Here is a 16,609-nt window from a genome sequence, read left to right on the forward strand (position 1 = left end):
GACAATTCTGGTTAATTACCCCATTGTCATTTGAGAGCTAACCAGGAAAACATACACACACACACACACACACACAAACACACACAAACACACACTTAATCCCTGTTTCGCCTCACTTTGAAATAACAGTGTAGCGTACTGTACATATTTATTATTACTCCATGCATGGGGAAAGTAGCGTTCTGATTTATTGCAGCACTTTGTTAAAAGTAGGGCACTTTAACAAGAGGACCAAGTTTTGAAGAAGAAGAAGCATGAAGAGCTTATTTGCTATAGGCAAGCAATCAGCAAGGAATTCAAAAGCTAGCCCAGCCTCCAGAGCACTGTAATAAGGGAGTAAGAAGAGAGCGGGAGAGAGAGACAGAGAGAGAGAGAGAGAAGGAGAGACAGAGAGAGAGAAGAGAAAAGAGAGAGTGGGAGAGACAGACAGAGAAACAGAAGAGAGAGCAGGAGAGAGATAGAGAGAGAGAGAGAGAGAGAAGAGAGAGTGGGAGAGAGAGACAGAGAGAGAGAAGAGAGAGGGAGAGAGAGAGAAGAGAGAGAGAGAAAGAGAGAGAGAGAGAGGGAGGGAGAGAGAGAGAGCTACTGGCTACACGGCGCATGCACACAAACATTTTCCCATGTGAGTCAGTAAAAGTACCAACAAGACCTACTATGGCCTCTCTGTTCTGATGTGTTTTTTTTCTTGTTTTAATGGTGGCCCACAACAAAAGAGAGAGAAGCATAAAGGCAGAGAGTGAATCAGGATGAATAGATGTAGCAGCACTAGAAAACTAAGAATGGAGGATTCTGAGACAAAGTAGCACAAAGTTTCCTTTAATCTACTAAACTGCATACATTGACCATCCAACTCACAGCAACACTCGGTAGCCATTTAATCTGGCGGGCTTTCTTACAGGTTCGTGTATCTCAGCCATTCACTGCCTCATTCTTCATTGGTCAGTTTCTGGGCTTAGTGTATGTGTATGTGTGTGTGTGTGTGTGTGTGTGTGTGTGTGTGTGTGTGTGTGTGTGTGTGTGTGTTGGTGGGGGTTTGGGGGTTATAGTCTCTGACTGTAGCCATATAAGGTGTTTCAAAAAGTAAGCGGTGACTGTAAGATAGTGTAGATTTAAATAAACACTAAATCATGTTTATATTCAGTCTAAGAAATGCTATCTCTGTGATTACTATAAAATGTATTCTGTGATATAAAATTTTCATTAAAAAAAATCCTTCTTTCGTTCAACATGAATTTTTCTCACAGGAGCTTATGAAAGCCAAACAGACGGCACCAAACAACAAACACCTCACAGAAACTTTTTATTCTGCTTATTTTGACTACACTGACGACCTGGTTTGTGCGTGATTATATACGCTCTAATGCAGTTTTGCTAGAACTAAATGGAGAGTCAATGTGAATCGTTTACAGTCCACAGTACCTGGCATGTGTAAGAAAATCCACATTCAGGTACTCAACCCTTTTCAATCAGCAGGACTTCGGCATCAGCAGTACTGAGGGCTGTTCGTCTGAGTCACTGCAACACGGATGTGTGTGTTCACACTGCACGCCCATAACTAACCGCAACATCTCCACCAGCGCAGACGGAGAGCAGGAAAGAGTTTATGACTCTCTCATTATTTAAGGTTACGGCTTCCCGGCGGCCCCGTGAAATTGTGACGGCGGGATGAAGACGCGCGCCTACTAGCCCAGCGCCTGAGATGAAGCGCACGCACGCTCACGTGGGAAAAGGGGACGTAAACAACTAAAATGCATGAACGTCCAAACAAATAAAAACATAAACAATGAACCAAGGCTGTCTGGATCAGGAAACCTCCCGGATCTACGCGTAGGGCATAAACGCAGCACCCATGCAGGTCTGAAAACACAGATGAAAGAGGCAGAGTGTCTGACAATGGTGTCCCGCACCGGCAGGGCCGGGGTTACCCCGCTGCGGGATGCTCTGGCCGGTACACCTAGGCTGACAGGCTGAACGTCGGCCCTTTCCTGTCTGCGAATCTGCATACAGTAAAAAAACAAACAGTCCTGTAAATAAAGACGGGTGCCCAGCAACTGTCTTGCCAGCGACGTGCTTATTGACCGTAGTCAGATGCTCTGCTGATTAAAAATTGATCCCTTTCGAAAAATCTAATCAACAGAACAGGATTCTTTCATATGTGGAGGGCGCAGCTGCTGACACAGGGGGTGCAGACCTGTTATTAACCCCTGCCCCTCTGCCTGCATCCTTGTAAAGCCATCGGATACACACACACACACACACACACACACACACACACACACACTTCCTCATGGCTCAGGGCCAGACTCAGGCCCAGACACCTTGAATTATTCAGAAGTCTGGGAGAGAGAGGAGTCTACGGCGACCTCGTGTCAATGTATGCGTGTGGGAGGTGGGGGCCACCAGCCTTAATGGACCGTCCAGGCCCCAAGAGTCAGGCCTCCCAAAAGACCGGCCCCAGGGACGGGCAGGACTGGTGGTGGAGGAGGAGGAGGCTGGGTAGTGTGTGTGTGTGTGTGTGTGTGTGTGTCTGTGTGTGTGTGTGTGTGTGTGTGTGTGTGTGTGTGTGTGTGTGTGTGTGTGTGTGTGTTTGGCGGAATCATGCCCAGGCTGAGAGGGGATGTGGTGGAGGTAGCCTTCTGACCAGTCTAGCAGGCTGGGGAGTTGTGAGGATGAATTCATCAGCGGCGTAGCGAAGGTCACAGCAGGTTAATGATGCCACGTGTCTAGACGGACGCTGTTCTTGCCCTCTGCCTGTGAGCCAGCTGGGGGGAGGGACAGAAGCAATGGGGGTAATACTGTTCCTAATGCCTCACAAGCCATTATAATCATGGTTCAGCCAATGGTCAGCCAACGGGTCTGAAAGACCCTCCTGGTTGAACACACACCAGACGGCTGCATTTACACAGCAGAGCATCACTAAATAAACTTTTTCATTTATCTTTATCCACCAAAATGACAGTTTCCACTGAATAAAGCATGCACCCTGGTTTATAACAAGAGTAATGTCTCATTAGTGATAAATCAAAGCAAATGTTCGTGTTCCTTCAGCTACAGACGCACCTTCAAACAAGCCCCTGCAACTACAGAAGAACTTAGTATCAAATTCTGTGAACCAACACCTCGCTGAGACCACGTCGCACTCCAGGGGTCAATTCATCCCTCCCGCCACGCTCTTTGGGTCACCGCACCATCCCGGGTTCGTATTAAATCCCGAGCTGAATTAATAAGTGCACGGCCACCTTTAATCTGCGGAAAACCCAGAGTCGACAGCCTCGCCCACGCGGCAGCCCGTGATTAGCGCCTCCTCATCCAGCACTCCCCACTCAACTCGTTATCATTACACAGACAATTACTGCTCCACCAGGGCCACCTCCACCACCCCAGCGCGTGGAGCAATCACACGCTTCTTCCCAAGAAGGGGGGGGGGGGACCACTGGCAGCGGCTTTGTTGTCACGACACCCATCACCTTGGTGATCCTGGGCCAGAGACTCTGGGGGAAAACAGTCTGCAAATGGCGAAGCCAGAAATGCACTGAAGGCTCTGGGCGGCTGTCTTATAGCTGCCGGGCAGAGAGCTTATTTATACACAGTATTGGATTACTTGCAAGGTAGCGCATAATGACTTTGACACTTTCATTATATGAATATTGTAGCGGAAAGAACAAGTCTGTAAGTCTGTGGTCAATCACTGCTACAACACAGGCAACGCTTTTAGAGAAATCCTCCAGTTTCTTTGAAACTGCTGTTGTTTCAGCCAACATACATGATCCCTCAGTGAACTAAAAAAAGCCTCAAAATAGGTTTGGCCAGTCATAAAAACAGCCTTACGGATAGATGCATATACTGCTTCATATCTTTGAATGATCAGAATATACTACACAGACTGGGTGCATCTAATAAGCCTTTTAAGTCATCAGATTCTGCATGACCAACTGCTGCTTGGCTACTGCTGCGGGATTAAATGTGAGAATGAGACTGCCGGCCAACTCCACTGCATCAGGTCTGCAGTCGCTAAATCAATGAATCAATAAATCAATTCTCAGTTGAGAATATTCAGCTCATGTGGCAGGGCTTTAGGGGGACATTAAAGCTCCCACCAAGGCCCGTCCGCCCCTCCAAATGAAGCCATTCCCAGGGCAGGGGTGTCTACTGCTCAGCAAACATATTAATCACTATACACAGTATAGCGTCTTGAATTCTGGTATTCAGACATATCAAGGCTGCTCCCCTTAAAGTAGCAAAGAGTCCATGAGTTGGTGGAAGTGGAACAGCTTTGGCCTCAAACACACACACACACACACTCACACACACTCACACACACTCACACACACTCACACACACTCAGCCTCGGTACCTGGCACCAGCCGTGGCCCTTCGCTTTGGCAAGCATACGCGTTCCAAGAGAGGAAGTGCTTAATTTGCATCCGATGGTGGGTGCCATAACTGTTAAGGTCAATGCTATCCGCGACGGCTGAACTGAAATCCAAGGGCAGGCTGCCCGGGTGGTGCCCCCCCCCCCCCCCCCCCCCCCAACCTTCCTCTTCTCATTCGCAAGATGCAATTTCCCCCCGCTGCTTTCCGTCAAGGTGAGTGTGCACATAACTCCAACATCCACGCCTGGGACGATCCCAGTGGCCATGTCATAACAAATGGGGGAGGGGGAGAAAAAGAACAGAAGGCACGAAAGGAAAACAGACCACTCCAGTGTCCAGCACAGAAAACACACCACTCCAGTGTCCAGCACAGAAAACACACCACTCCATTGTCCAGCACAGAAAACACTCACCACAACATCCAGTACAGTGTCCATACAACGCCATACATTTCCAGCATACAACAGAGAATGTGCCATGTTCTGATCCATGTTCTGATCTAATGTTTCAGGAAGCACCGGATGTGTCCTTCAGAACGGAGAGGTGAGGAAGCACATGATTAATATGTGTACAACTCATGACGATACAAAAGAAACCAGTGAGGACAGACACACACACACCCACACATCACAACACACACACGCACCGCACACACAGAAAGCACTTCAGTTCACACGTCCCATTCACCATGTCCAGTACATTATGAGCATAGAAGATAACGCCTCCTACCCATTGACAAGTGCAAAAGTTTAGCCAGAACGGGTGAACTTCCATCTGAGTCCTAGAGAAGGAAGAAGTTACTGTACAGAGAGGTACAGGAGGGGCGGCTGCTGAGAGCTTCAAAGAGACCTGGTCAGACTATTATCACGAAATGGAGCGCAGCCCCTCAGATGGCTGGTATAAAATGAAGAGGAGGAGGAGAACGGGTACAGAAGCACGATGCCTCTTGTGGCACTTTGATCATTAATCTGGTAGTGTCCAAGGACACTGTAGTGTGCGCTGTAGTAGATACCGGAACAGTCCGTGACTCAGGTGTCATCTCAGCTCATGCAGGTGGGAAAGAATTACTTAGAAACTCAAATATTCGTGTTTTTTTTTCCCACATTGTTTTCACATTGCATACACAACATTGTATGGGACATCCAATGACCTTGAAGCTATCAGTTATTAATCACCTGGCACTAAAGTGATAAACAACTAACACTCAAAGCAAACAAAGATTTTGTAGCACGCTGGTAGGTGATTGAGTATAACGCAATAGGCAAGAAACTTAAGGTTTGGCAATACATTCATCCAGTCATGGTTTGGAAGGCAAATCGTATTTTCACCAAATTGATTTTCTCCATATTGATTTCAGAGAAGCATTTCATGCAGTACAGTCATCTGCAACGCCATCATCGGTCATTTCTCTACTACCACCAAACTGGGGCAAACATCACATTAGGGTGCAATGACCTCCAACTTGGCAGGAAACATAAACAATTACTCGGTCTAAGAAGTAAGGGCTGCACGCAACCTCTGTTTTCCAGCACAGATTATCAACAGAAGGACAGCTCCTTCAGTCTCTCAGGACTGGCCCAACACCACCCCACCACCACACCATTCCAGGGTGAAGAAGACAGGGCTTCCCCATGGGCGGCGGGGCCTCCATGCCTCAGAGCCGCCGGTAACCCGAACAGCAGCTCTCGGTCCACCTCGACGCGAGAGGGAACACAAGGAGCAGGGCTCCTCACCCTCGCGGTTACACCCTGCCGTTGGAGCCTCTGGGGGGGTGAGAATGGGGGTTGGGAGGTGAGAGATGTGAGGGGGGAGGGGGGTGGGCCCGTGGAGGGGGGGGGGGGGGGGGCCCGTGGAGGGGGGGGAGGTGTATCTCCCCCTGCCCTCTCCAGCAAGGCCTGCCGCACCGTTTAGCTGAACCTGCCGCTCTCGACGGGGCGCGGAGGGGGAGAGAGCGAGAGACGGAGAGGGGGAGCGGAGGCGGAGGGAGAGAGAGGAAGAAAGAAAGCGCATGGCAGAAAGAGAGGGAGAAAGAGAGAGAGGGGGGTCCCCAGAGGGCTGAACAATCAGACAATTTCAAGATCACGAAGCATTAAACCAATCCCGGCAGGGTACACTAATTAAACAGCCGAGCCCGGCACCACCAACCAATCCCCACAGAGCAATTAAATCCATCCCCTCTAAAACACTATGGAACCTGTCTGGGGAAAACTGCAAAAGAGCGAGAGAGAGAGTGAGGAGGGGAAAAAAACATAAAATTCATCTGGAGGGGGGTGTGAAGGGGGGGGGGGTGCAGTAAGCTACTAACAAGGGGATTTGAATGGGAACGTTTCAATTCAACGCTTTGTTCTTCCTGTCTTTATTTTTTTAATTAGTCAACTCAAAAATGCCTGAACAATCCTTTCTTTTCACGCCCAATGGGTGGGGGGAGGGGCATGACACTACATTATCATGCAAAAACCGTGACCCTGACGATCTAAGGGAAAAATTGAAAATATTTCATTTGTAATGAAGAGTTTAGGAGCCACCATGAGACACATGACAGCTGAGGTACAATGCATCAGTGGTTGTTACGTCTACACACAACACAGGTCAGGCAACAAAACACACATATATGCAAGTTATGCAAGAGAAATTCAAATATCATCACCGTGCTGATGGAAGACTCGCCATCAGATCTCAGCAAAGGATTCAACAGATCCTATATCTCCAGATCAGCATGTCTGCACTAACCCAACCTAACAGATCACTATAGCATACAGTTCAACAACTGCCACAGAAACTTCACATTGATCATTTTCATCTCAAAATGGTGCAAATCAATGAAGTATTTAACATAATTAATTAAGCAGTAACCCAATATCAACATGTAACCCAATATCAACCTGATATCAATACAATGGACAAAAGCGGTCACTCAAAACAGTGGAGAGAACATTAATCTCATTTGTTTTTTGTTTGTTTATTTATTTGTTTACTTGTTTGTTGACTTGTTTTGCATTCAGTGTCAAAGACAGCAAGCTTTTGTCCAAACCATTTAACTGGGTTAACAGTCACACTCATTTAACTACCCACAGGTCCCTGCACAATAACGCTCAGTGCAGTCTGATTAATATCTGACGGAGTCATTAGGTGGATTGATTCATGATTTATGTCCCTAAGAACATGATTACATGATTTGATTCTTACAACCTTTCAGTGATTTGCGTTATTTCTAAACAGAATGCTAATGTCAGCCTAAGACTAACCAGTGTCACACGACTACACTTGGTGGGACGTTAATGCATCCTGTTGCCAAAAAGTCAGCACTGATTTTCACACCATTTTTCTACCAACCCATAAAATAAATGATTTTTTGCAGCTGCCCAGTTCAAAAAGGCAATATACTGCAAATGGAATGGGACTGCTTACCAGAGAGCAATGTGAGAGAGTCATCACCGTATATTCAACTCATCAGTCACGGCCACAGTAAATGTAACAGTGAAGCCAAGAGAGAGGGATGTGTAGATCACGCAAGGCATCGTTTCCACCATGACTTCATTCCCTGCACCACAGATCCGTGAGCGGAGCTTAAATATTGTTATTATGTTAATAATAACGGAATGGGATTGTGAAGAGTGTGTGATGTCAAGGCTTTGTTCAACTGTTTAATGGGTTATTCAAGGAGATTGTGGAGAAGGTACATATCTTAAAGATCAGCTGTATGCATCTACTGGTGCTTCCTCACCATGAAAAATGATGAGGTGCTGCTCACTTTCAGGACATCCCACTGTCAAAGATGGACAATTAACTACGCAGGAGAGAATGAGAAGTCTATTAAACTTCCTCTGCTGTACCTTTACAACCGCATCTCTGATCATGAATCTGGAACGCTCCCATACGTTAAGTGCAGTTCATTTAGGGCACTGGCGACAGATTAGCAACACCCATGAATATGAAACGAACAATCAGAAAAAGCTGAGCTCATCATACATTTCGAAAAGCACGAACAAAATAACCATGAAATACGAATCTAGAAAGCATTCAAATAAATGTTTCTGCAATCTCGTAGAGCCTCTTTGTAGCAGAAAAGCATAAAATAGTGATTTGCATTCAAATACAACATATAGAGTAACATGTTAAAAGGGGAGGTTGGGGTTGTTTCATGGTGTAGTACCGGCGCAAATACAATGTGCAAACGTGCATGCGCCCGCGCACACGCAAACGCACTGGGACCTGCACAGAACCACACGCGCTCGTGCGCGCCCGCACAATCGGGGGTCTCCTTTTATCCCTGAAGGGCAGAATGGACAATGGGGAGCTGAATTACGGAGACTGAAGCGCGGGGGTGATATGAGCCAGCCAGAGAGCGTCGAGAGTGGACCGGAGAGAAGGGGGATGAAGAATGGGGGTGGGGGGGTGGGGAGGGGGATTCAATAAGGGACCCTGCGAAATGAACGAGAAAGGCTGGTGCTCGATACGTCTGCCATCAGACAGTCAAAACAAATAAAGAGGACCGCCATACAGGTACACAGTTCAATATGGCCTCGGTGGGCCGTGCTCAGGCTGCCGGCGGTGAGGAAGAGACGCAGCTTTGTGCTCATACAGATGAGCCATTAGCTCACCGCAACCTCCCTCCCACCGCCACCCCACCAGCTCGGGAAGGCAGGGTTTGCTGGGCCCCCGCCAAGCGAGGTCGGACGCGGAGAGGCGGGGCCCCCGCGTGACGGAGGGGTCACCCCTTCCTCCGGCCTAATGCGTCCCCAAAGTTTTGTTAAAGCCTTGGTACTCCTGCGCTTAGCCCATCACGAGGCCCCACAAGCTTCAGAGAGCAAGGCATTAATATGAAAATGCTGAGAAGCCATTGCCGTGAAGGACCTTTGCGCACCAGGGTGGATCAATAGTGAAAAATTGAGGATCTATGCATTTGGGACGTTGTTAGGGATATCGGAGACGGAAACGAGCCTCAGGTGGAGGGGTGAGCCGTGCTTACACACCGAGCGCAGCGGTGAGAACGTTGTAGCTGCCGCACGTGCCCACGCACAGGCAGGGTCAGAACCGAAGCGTGAAGGTCAGCATCGCGCTCCACCAGCGCAGTCGTCACCCACTTGCCGCCCGGCAGTCGACCCCTCGCTGTTTCGGCTCAGCGGGGACGCGTCCTGCAAATCGCGGCGGGCTTTGTGAGGAGCGCACACCGCCGACATTACAAAAAAAAATAAATAAAAAGATCAGTGGCGTATCAAAGAAGCCGCGCTTGTCCCGGAACAGTGGGTGTGAAGGGAAGAAAACGACTCTGGACAGGTATGAAAATCAAGCCCCAGGAGGGTCACGGCGATTAAGCCGACGGTTTATGACAGGCCCGTTTTCTCCTCTATGAATAGTCGTCCGTTGTTGAGTCAAAAAGAGAGAAAAAGACCCGGTGGTTTATCATTATGCTCCTCATGCTGAGGTATCTGCTTTGAAGTCTCAAGTACTAATTCTACAGAGGAAGGTTAAACTGCTTAAAGCTCGAGTCAGTTTCACTTCTCCTCTCATGTTGTCAGCAAAGCTCCTGGATCTCACAACTCAATTTGCCCACACTGTAAATGTTCTCTTCTCTCCTTTTCTTCTCCCTTTTGTTTCCGGGGCTGGGCAACACGAGGGAACTGCAGTGAGGGAGAGGTCGTCATCGCACGAGCATGGTGGACAAGAGACTGTCCCGGATCGCACACATGTCCCTCAATGCTCTAGAGATAACGGTACATGCTGATGCCTGTTTATTCAGTCATTTTACAGCAAGGAATTCAAGCCCTAAGACCTGCGGCTGAGCGCACCGCATCCCCGCATTTCCCATGAGCCATCGTTTTGAACACATTTCACATGCCAATCAGCCATGCACACATTCAGTATGCCTTTGTAGTCATTATAATTAATAACATGTGGATTATGGCTGTGACTGGTTGCAGGACCTGACTGTTGTGCTTTACTGTGTGAATTCTCCGTGGTGCTGTTATGCTACTAGCTCATCTCTCAGGACACTTTCCACTTAATGTTGTTGACGGTATCCAAGGTTTCCCCTCAGCAGCCGCCCGGGCTCTCTTTCATCATCGCAAATCCCCGCTGCCCTCCAGAATATCTCCAAACCATTCCAGATCTGCTGCGTTTCAAGAACAATAACAAGGACAAAAACACAGATCCTCTCTGCCACAGACGGGCGCGAACTTGAAACCCTTTTTTTCCCATTCTTTTTTTTTTTTTTTTAACGGCCAATTTGATCCGGCTGGGGAGAAGCCCTTGGCAGAGGTCCCAACGAGAGGACGGCACACCGATGGCGCCGTTTGGCGACGCTGCTGCCACTTGCTGCTGATCAGAGCCGACGCGCAAAGGCCCAAGTCACGCAGAGTGAGGCACAAACGCCGCCTTGTGTTCCCGATTCACAGAGAAACTGGGCCCCACACACTCACCAGTGTAACAAAACGACCTAAGACACCCTGTGGACAGTATGGTCAACCAGTAAATAGAAGCCAATGTGGGACTGTCTTCTAGGCTCTTGTGAGACGGAATCATAAATGGAAAAATTTATGAGGGTTAAGTTAACTATATAATTATATATTTCAGTGGAATTATTTTATAAGATCCTATTATTAACAGAAAGTTTGGAACAGATAAAAAATATTTATGAGAAATTTGTAAGTATTTTCTTTTTCTGATTTTCTCCTCAGTATTAATCACTGCCAGTTTCTACTCTCTGCACAGGGACTCGCATGGAGAAATGTTCCAGCTAAAACCCGCTTCCTCTAGAACACGCATCTGTTTGAGGTGCTGCTTATGCAGCAATATACGACAGTTTGGGCACAGTCAGGATCTGAACTTTTGTGATGCAATAACCTGTCACTCGCGTAAACACGCTGCGTTTGAGTGGTGTCAGAAACTGGGAAATACCATTTGTCCCACGTGTAAAGTTGGCGTGAACAGCCCAGAAAGTGGTACTTACAAGCGGGAGACTTGGGATTCTGGATGACATGTAAATCTGAGAGATGTGACGTACACCGCAACCTTTTACCTTTTCCGTCCGAAAAAGCACCAAACATGCCCGTGAGTCCTGTCATTAAATGTAAAAAAACCCACACCTGATGTGTTTTTGCTCTTGCTGGTCCCATGAAATAGGAAGGAGCATAAAACTCTGAACGTATACACATAAAGAAGACCAAATGATCTCCATGATTGATTTTTCTGTGTAGTGGGTGGATCTTCCGACAAACACCAATGCAGTGAGCTTGTATTTACTAGTTAACCATCTGGCATATACAACCTTTTCATGAGCATACAAATGTAACAATCTAAGAAAAAAAAAAAACACATCAAAGATCATTTTATACACTCTCATCTCAAACAACAACTAATACAGGCTTTAATAAGCACATAACTGTAGTTATGGGAAGAACGTCCCAAAATATGAGATGCCCCAAAATGCATGAAAATCTGTCACGTGTCCGGCCTCGTTTCCATGATGGCGACACTATGTTGTCCGTGCTGCATTCTGCCCACCAGTCATCCTACTGTACAAAGGATGTCATAAGCCCGTTCCCCACTGGCCGGGACCCGAGCTCAGGCCCAGAAGCGCCTAGCAGGACCCTCTTGACCTGTCCTTTCCACCGGCGCCCATGGAAATGCCATCTGGCTGGTGTGAATGATTACCACAGCAACGGCCAAGTGACCTGAGAGTGGCGAGAAGCAAGGTCACAGAACCTGGTCTCTCTCTCTCTTTCTCTCTCTTTATTTCTGTGTCCTCGCTTTTACAAAGTACACACCCCACAAGTTTTTTTACCTGCAAAGGGTTGTCATTGGCAAACTAAGTAAAAAAAAAAAAACACCCACCCTTAGTATTTTCCTTCACTTCCCGTTTATAGAGAATAAGGATGGATGACCGGAAGACAGCAACCATGTGACATGCTTCATCAGGTATGTCTTTCAGACTGGTGTCTCACCAAACGTTACATGCTTCATCAGGTATCTCTTTCAGACTGGTGTCTCACCAAACGTTACATGCTTCGTCAGGTATGTCTTTCAGACTGGTGTCTCACCAAACGTTACATGCTTTGTCAGGTATCTCTTTCAGACTGGTGTCTCACCAAACGTTACATGCTTCCTCAGGTATCTCTTTCAGACTGGTGTCTCACCAAACGTTACATGCTTCATCAGGTATCTCTTTCAGACTGGTGTCTCACCAAACGTTACATGCTTCATCAAGTATCTCTTTCAGACTAGTGTCTCACCAAACGTTACATGCTTCATCAGGTATCTCTTTCAGACTGGTGTCTCACCAAACGTTACATGCTTCATCAGGTAACTGTTTAAGATTACCGTCTCACCAAACATTACATGCTTCATCAGGTATCTCTTTTAGACTGGTGTCTCACTAAACGTTACATGCTTCATCAGGTAACTGTTTCAGATTACCGTCTCACCAAACATTACATGCTTCATCAGGTATCTCTTTTAGACTAGCTTCTCACCAAATGTTCTTGTCACCTACTAAAGCAACTCATCTTTAAAAATCTCATTATTCACACATGCAGCTTTTGTCTGAAATGACAACGCGTACAGCAAGAAAATCACTGACAGACCATACAGTTTAGTACACAAATAAACCAGAGGATGCTATGGAAACACCCTTGAGGTATAATAACATAGCAGTTGGCTTATAACTTATTGTAATTGGAGGGCAACCACCCTGACACACAGGACCCATAGATCCCAGACACAAATATCATCTGACACGGCCATATGCAATGCTGCAGACCAGCCCAGACAAAAGAGGGCAATAAATCAAGTGTCATCCTCAGATCCCCCATTTATTCCCCTACTGGTCAATACAAGCAGACTATTTCCACCCAAGGGGTCTAAGGTTAGAACGCAACAACTGACGTGAAAGACAATAGAAGATTTTGGAGAAAGCAGAAATACACTTGGATCTTGTCTGTAGTTGATTTTTGATGCTAACTAACTGTCAATATGACTCCCTACTGGGGTTTTCAGATACCTCTGTCCTCTCAGATATCTCGTATCTGATCAGATATCTTTCTATATTTAAGGCTAATCTATAGATACCCATGATGCTCAAGTTCAAGGGTAGTGAGGGATCATGGTAGACAAAGGGGGTATAATACTCTATTGTTTATAATAATATTATACACAGTGAAACCACAAACATAAGCCATGACCATGGTCCCCAAAATCACTTAAACAGATTTTCTTTAGTAAACGTAAAAAATCAATACATTTAAAATGGATTTTTTCCCCTGGCTTAATACACATGGACATGTATACAGAAAAAAAAACCCAATGAGACATTTGATACTGCACATGTGATAGAGAGTGAATGCTGGTACTGTTGCTCTGGACCTAAAGTTCAGCACACTGATGTCATTTGTCCAAGCTCCGCCTGTTCCCCGTCTTATTTTTCCGGTCCATTTCATAAGCAGAACCACGTTCAGTTGGAGATTTTGTGCTTGGATATTTCTGCTGCTAAGGCAGGCTGTGAGAGAACTGCACGTTTCATGGATGACGGAGCAGTGCTTTAGCATCTATTATCCCTGCATGTGTAATTTTAAAGGGTATGAATCAAACATACTGAGAACCGAAAAAGTGGCCAATATAACATTCCTACAGCTGTGTCAAAACAATTACAGACTTTTTATAACAGTTACACGTGTCACTTGGAGATTGTGAGGACATTAACCACCCACCTAGTAAGGTAGTGCAAAAGTCCAGCTCGTTTTTTCACAGAACGGCTCTTTTCAATAATTCTGCAAGCACCTAAATATGATTTGCCACAGAGCTCACAGTTTATCCCATGATTAATACCGTTTCGTGGTCTGCTGCTCTGCATGTATGTACAAACACATTTTGAAACGATACCACAAAAAAACGCACATGGTGCTGACAGCGCGTTCAGTACCTGCGCTCACTTCACTTTTAATAGGGCTGGAATTGTCACAGGGCGCAGGTGAGCGCATCAATACACTACAGCAGGTGTGACCCAGACTACCTCACAAGATAAAGTAAAGCCTCGGGGCTCAGAGATGCAAAATGTACGCATTTCAAATCCCGAGAGCTGGAGTATAGCGAACATACGCAAGGTGGGGATTATGTTATAAAGTATCAATAGTGTACTTTTGTACGGTTCAACACCCGATGTTATGACACTTTCCAATGCTGATACTGTAGTATTGGTTTCGGTCGTGTGCATGTCACAACGTCAATCGCTGGAAAGGAACCCCAACTAAGTAGTAATAGTCTGACTGTTCGGGTCTTCGCAGATTAAATAATCCATGATAAACGTGCGTGAGTGGCTTCAGTGCCAGGAAACGTTCACTTTATCAATAATCGTTCACAAAAGCCCTCAAAAACATTACAGGAAAACAAGACTGCTGTTGCACGTTTTAGTTCAGAACTTTTGTTGTTTCCAATAATGATATGTGACTTGAAATTACGTCGGAGATTGTAATATGAGTGTCTACCTGAGCGAGCACCCACTGCTTTATTGCCCCGACTCAAACATCCCATTCCAGGCGTAATGGGCTACTAGAGTAACCCTCCACAACTGGTTATGGGTCTATTCAAGCTCTGCATGAAACATATATTTTCTATTTATACAAATCAATAGATTCGGAGTCTCGGCGCAATGGACGTAAACGTAAACACTGCTGTCTGTCTATATTGTCGAATGCTTAAAATGTGAACGAACCACCCGGTTGCATCCAACAACAAACGATAAATCCGCTCGTCTCGGTGGGTGCGCTTCTGTCTCGGACGGGCTTGAATAACAATCGGCCACACACACAGCACAGCCCCGAACAGATCCGATTCCTCTCCAGCCTGGCTGTTCCGCGGGACCCGGCTCGGCATGCTCTTGTCATTTCTCATGTTACAGGACATCAATCATAGGGCTGGGACTGTGCCCTTGCGCCGGCCCGGGCTGATTTACAAACATTAGCAGGGAATGCAATTACACAGTCCTCGTCCGAGAACCGCTCACGATGCAGCTGGCGAGGAGGCAGAGAGACGGACAAAACGTTTGTGTTTCGCGAGGTGCCACACGGCGATAAAAACGACAGGCTGGTCGGGTCCAAATGATCGTAATGCAGGATACATTTGCTCATGACAAAATCCTTTTGTCTCCGGCAGAGCGATGACCGGATTATTTACGCACAAAAACGCGTAAATGACTAATTGCGCAAAAGCTTTAGGCTACACAAGATTTTAATGGAATCATTAACGTAAAACACACATTCGCAAAGAAATCTGTTTACAGTGCAGATTTACAGATTAAGATGACGACTTTTTGTTAAATGTAACTTTTAGTATAATTACGAAAAGATATCAAAACCGAATAATAAGACTGAAATCTACCTATATCTGGAAATATATATCCGCGAAAGGGTAGTTATGCAGAAGTTATCTTTACATATAACCTGGTAAACTACCACCCAGTCAAACTGTATCAACTAAGACATTTCACAAAAACATATAAAGTCCATTACAAATGGATAACTTTCCTAACAAACAATTTTCTCATTCGACAAGGCGTACAAATAACGTGCGTACCGCTACATTCTAACAGCTATAACATGCAGAATCAAGTCATCGTTGTTAACATACAATCACAACATACATGATGTAAACATCTAAGAAAAATGTAACATTTATTGTCATGATGTCTAAGATAAATCACCAACCGCACTTGCTCAGAATTAGTCATGCGCCACCGTCGCAAAGCGATCAGAATAAAACATTTAGCTGGTAAAAAGTTAAGTCCACAGACCAAGACTCGGGAGAGCATTAAAAGTTTCCATTCCAAATCAAAGGCTGCGATAAGCTGTGGAAATACTCAAAAACGTATTACACGAACATCTCTCCGAACCGAGCCCAGCAGCGGGCGCAGCGCGCGGGCTACCGAGAGCGCTCGCGCTGCTCTCCGCTCGCTCCATCGCTGATCAATGATTGAACTGAACAAAGGCAGAAGAGGATCAATTTCTAATAACTATCAATGCAACACCGCCGAATTCACCTCAGAAAAGTCCACGAAAACAAAATTTCCTTCTTTGCATTGTACAATATCTCGTAAATTAACGTTTTCTGCAGTAAGGTGAGGGACAAGACTAACCTGAAGCCGCCGTAGATCAAATTTCTTCCAATATTGAAACATCGATCCCACATCGGCGGCCATCTTGGGGTATATTGAAGAGATTTTTTTCACCGGCTACAATAAATATATG

The 16,609-nt window shown here is 46.1% G+C and overlaps 1 protein-coding gene across 3 annotated transcripts in view; it reads right to left on the minus strand.

Moving 5' to 3' along the window:
- The window catches only part of cux2b (cut-like homeobox 2b), a 99,116-nt gene extending 82,507 nt beyond the window's left edge, over positions 1–16,609 (minus strand). For 2 of the 3 annotated variants that reach the window (XM_077003459.1, XM_077003457.1), the window contains exon 1: positions 16,498–16,609. In XM_077003459.1, the coding sequence (XP_076859574.1) occupies positions 16,498–16,560 (63 nt within the window). In that variant the 5' untranslated portion in view covers positions 16,561–16,609. Of the gene's footprint in view, positions 1–4,354; positions 4,452–16,497 lie in introns of those variants that run through there. The other variant, XM_077003456.1, reaches the window with a different exon arrangement.

Source organism: Brachyhypopomus gauderio, chromosome 4, assembly GCF_052324685.1.
Source record: "Brachyhypopomus gauderio isolate BG-103 chromosome 4, BGAUD_0.2, whole genome shotgun sequence".
Lineage (NCBI taxonomy): Eukaryota > Metazoa > Chordata > Actinopteri > Gymnotiformes > Hypopomidae > Brachyhypopomus > Brachyhypopomus gauderio.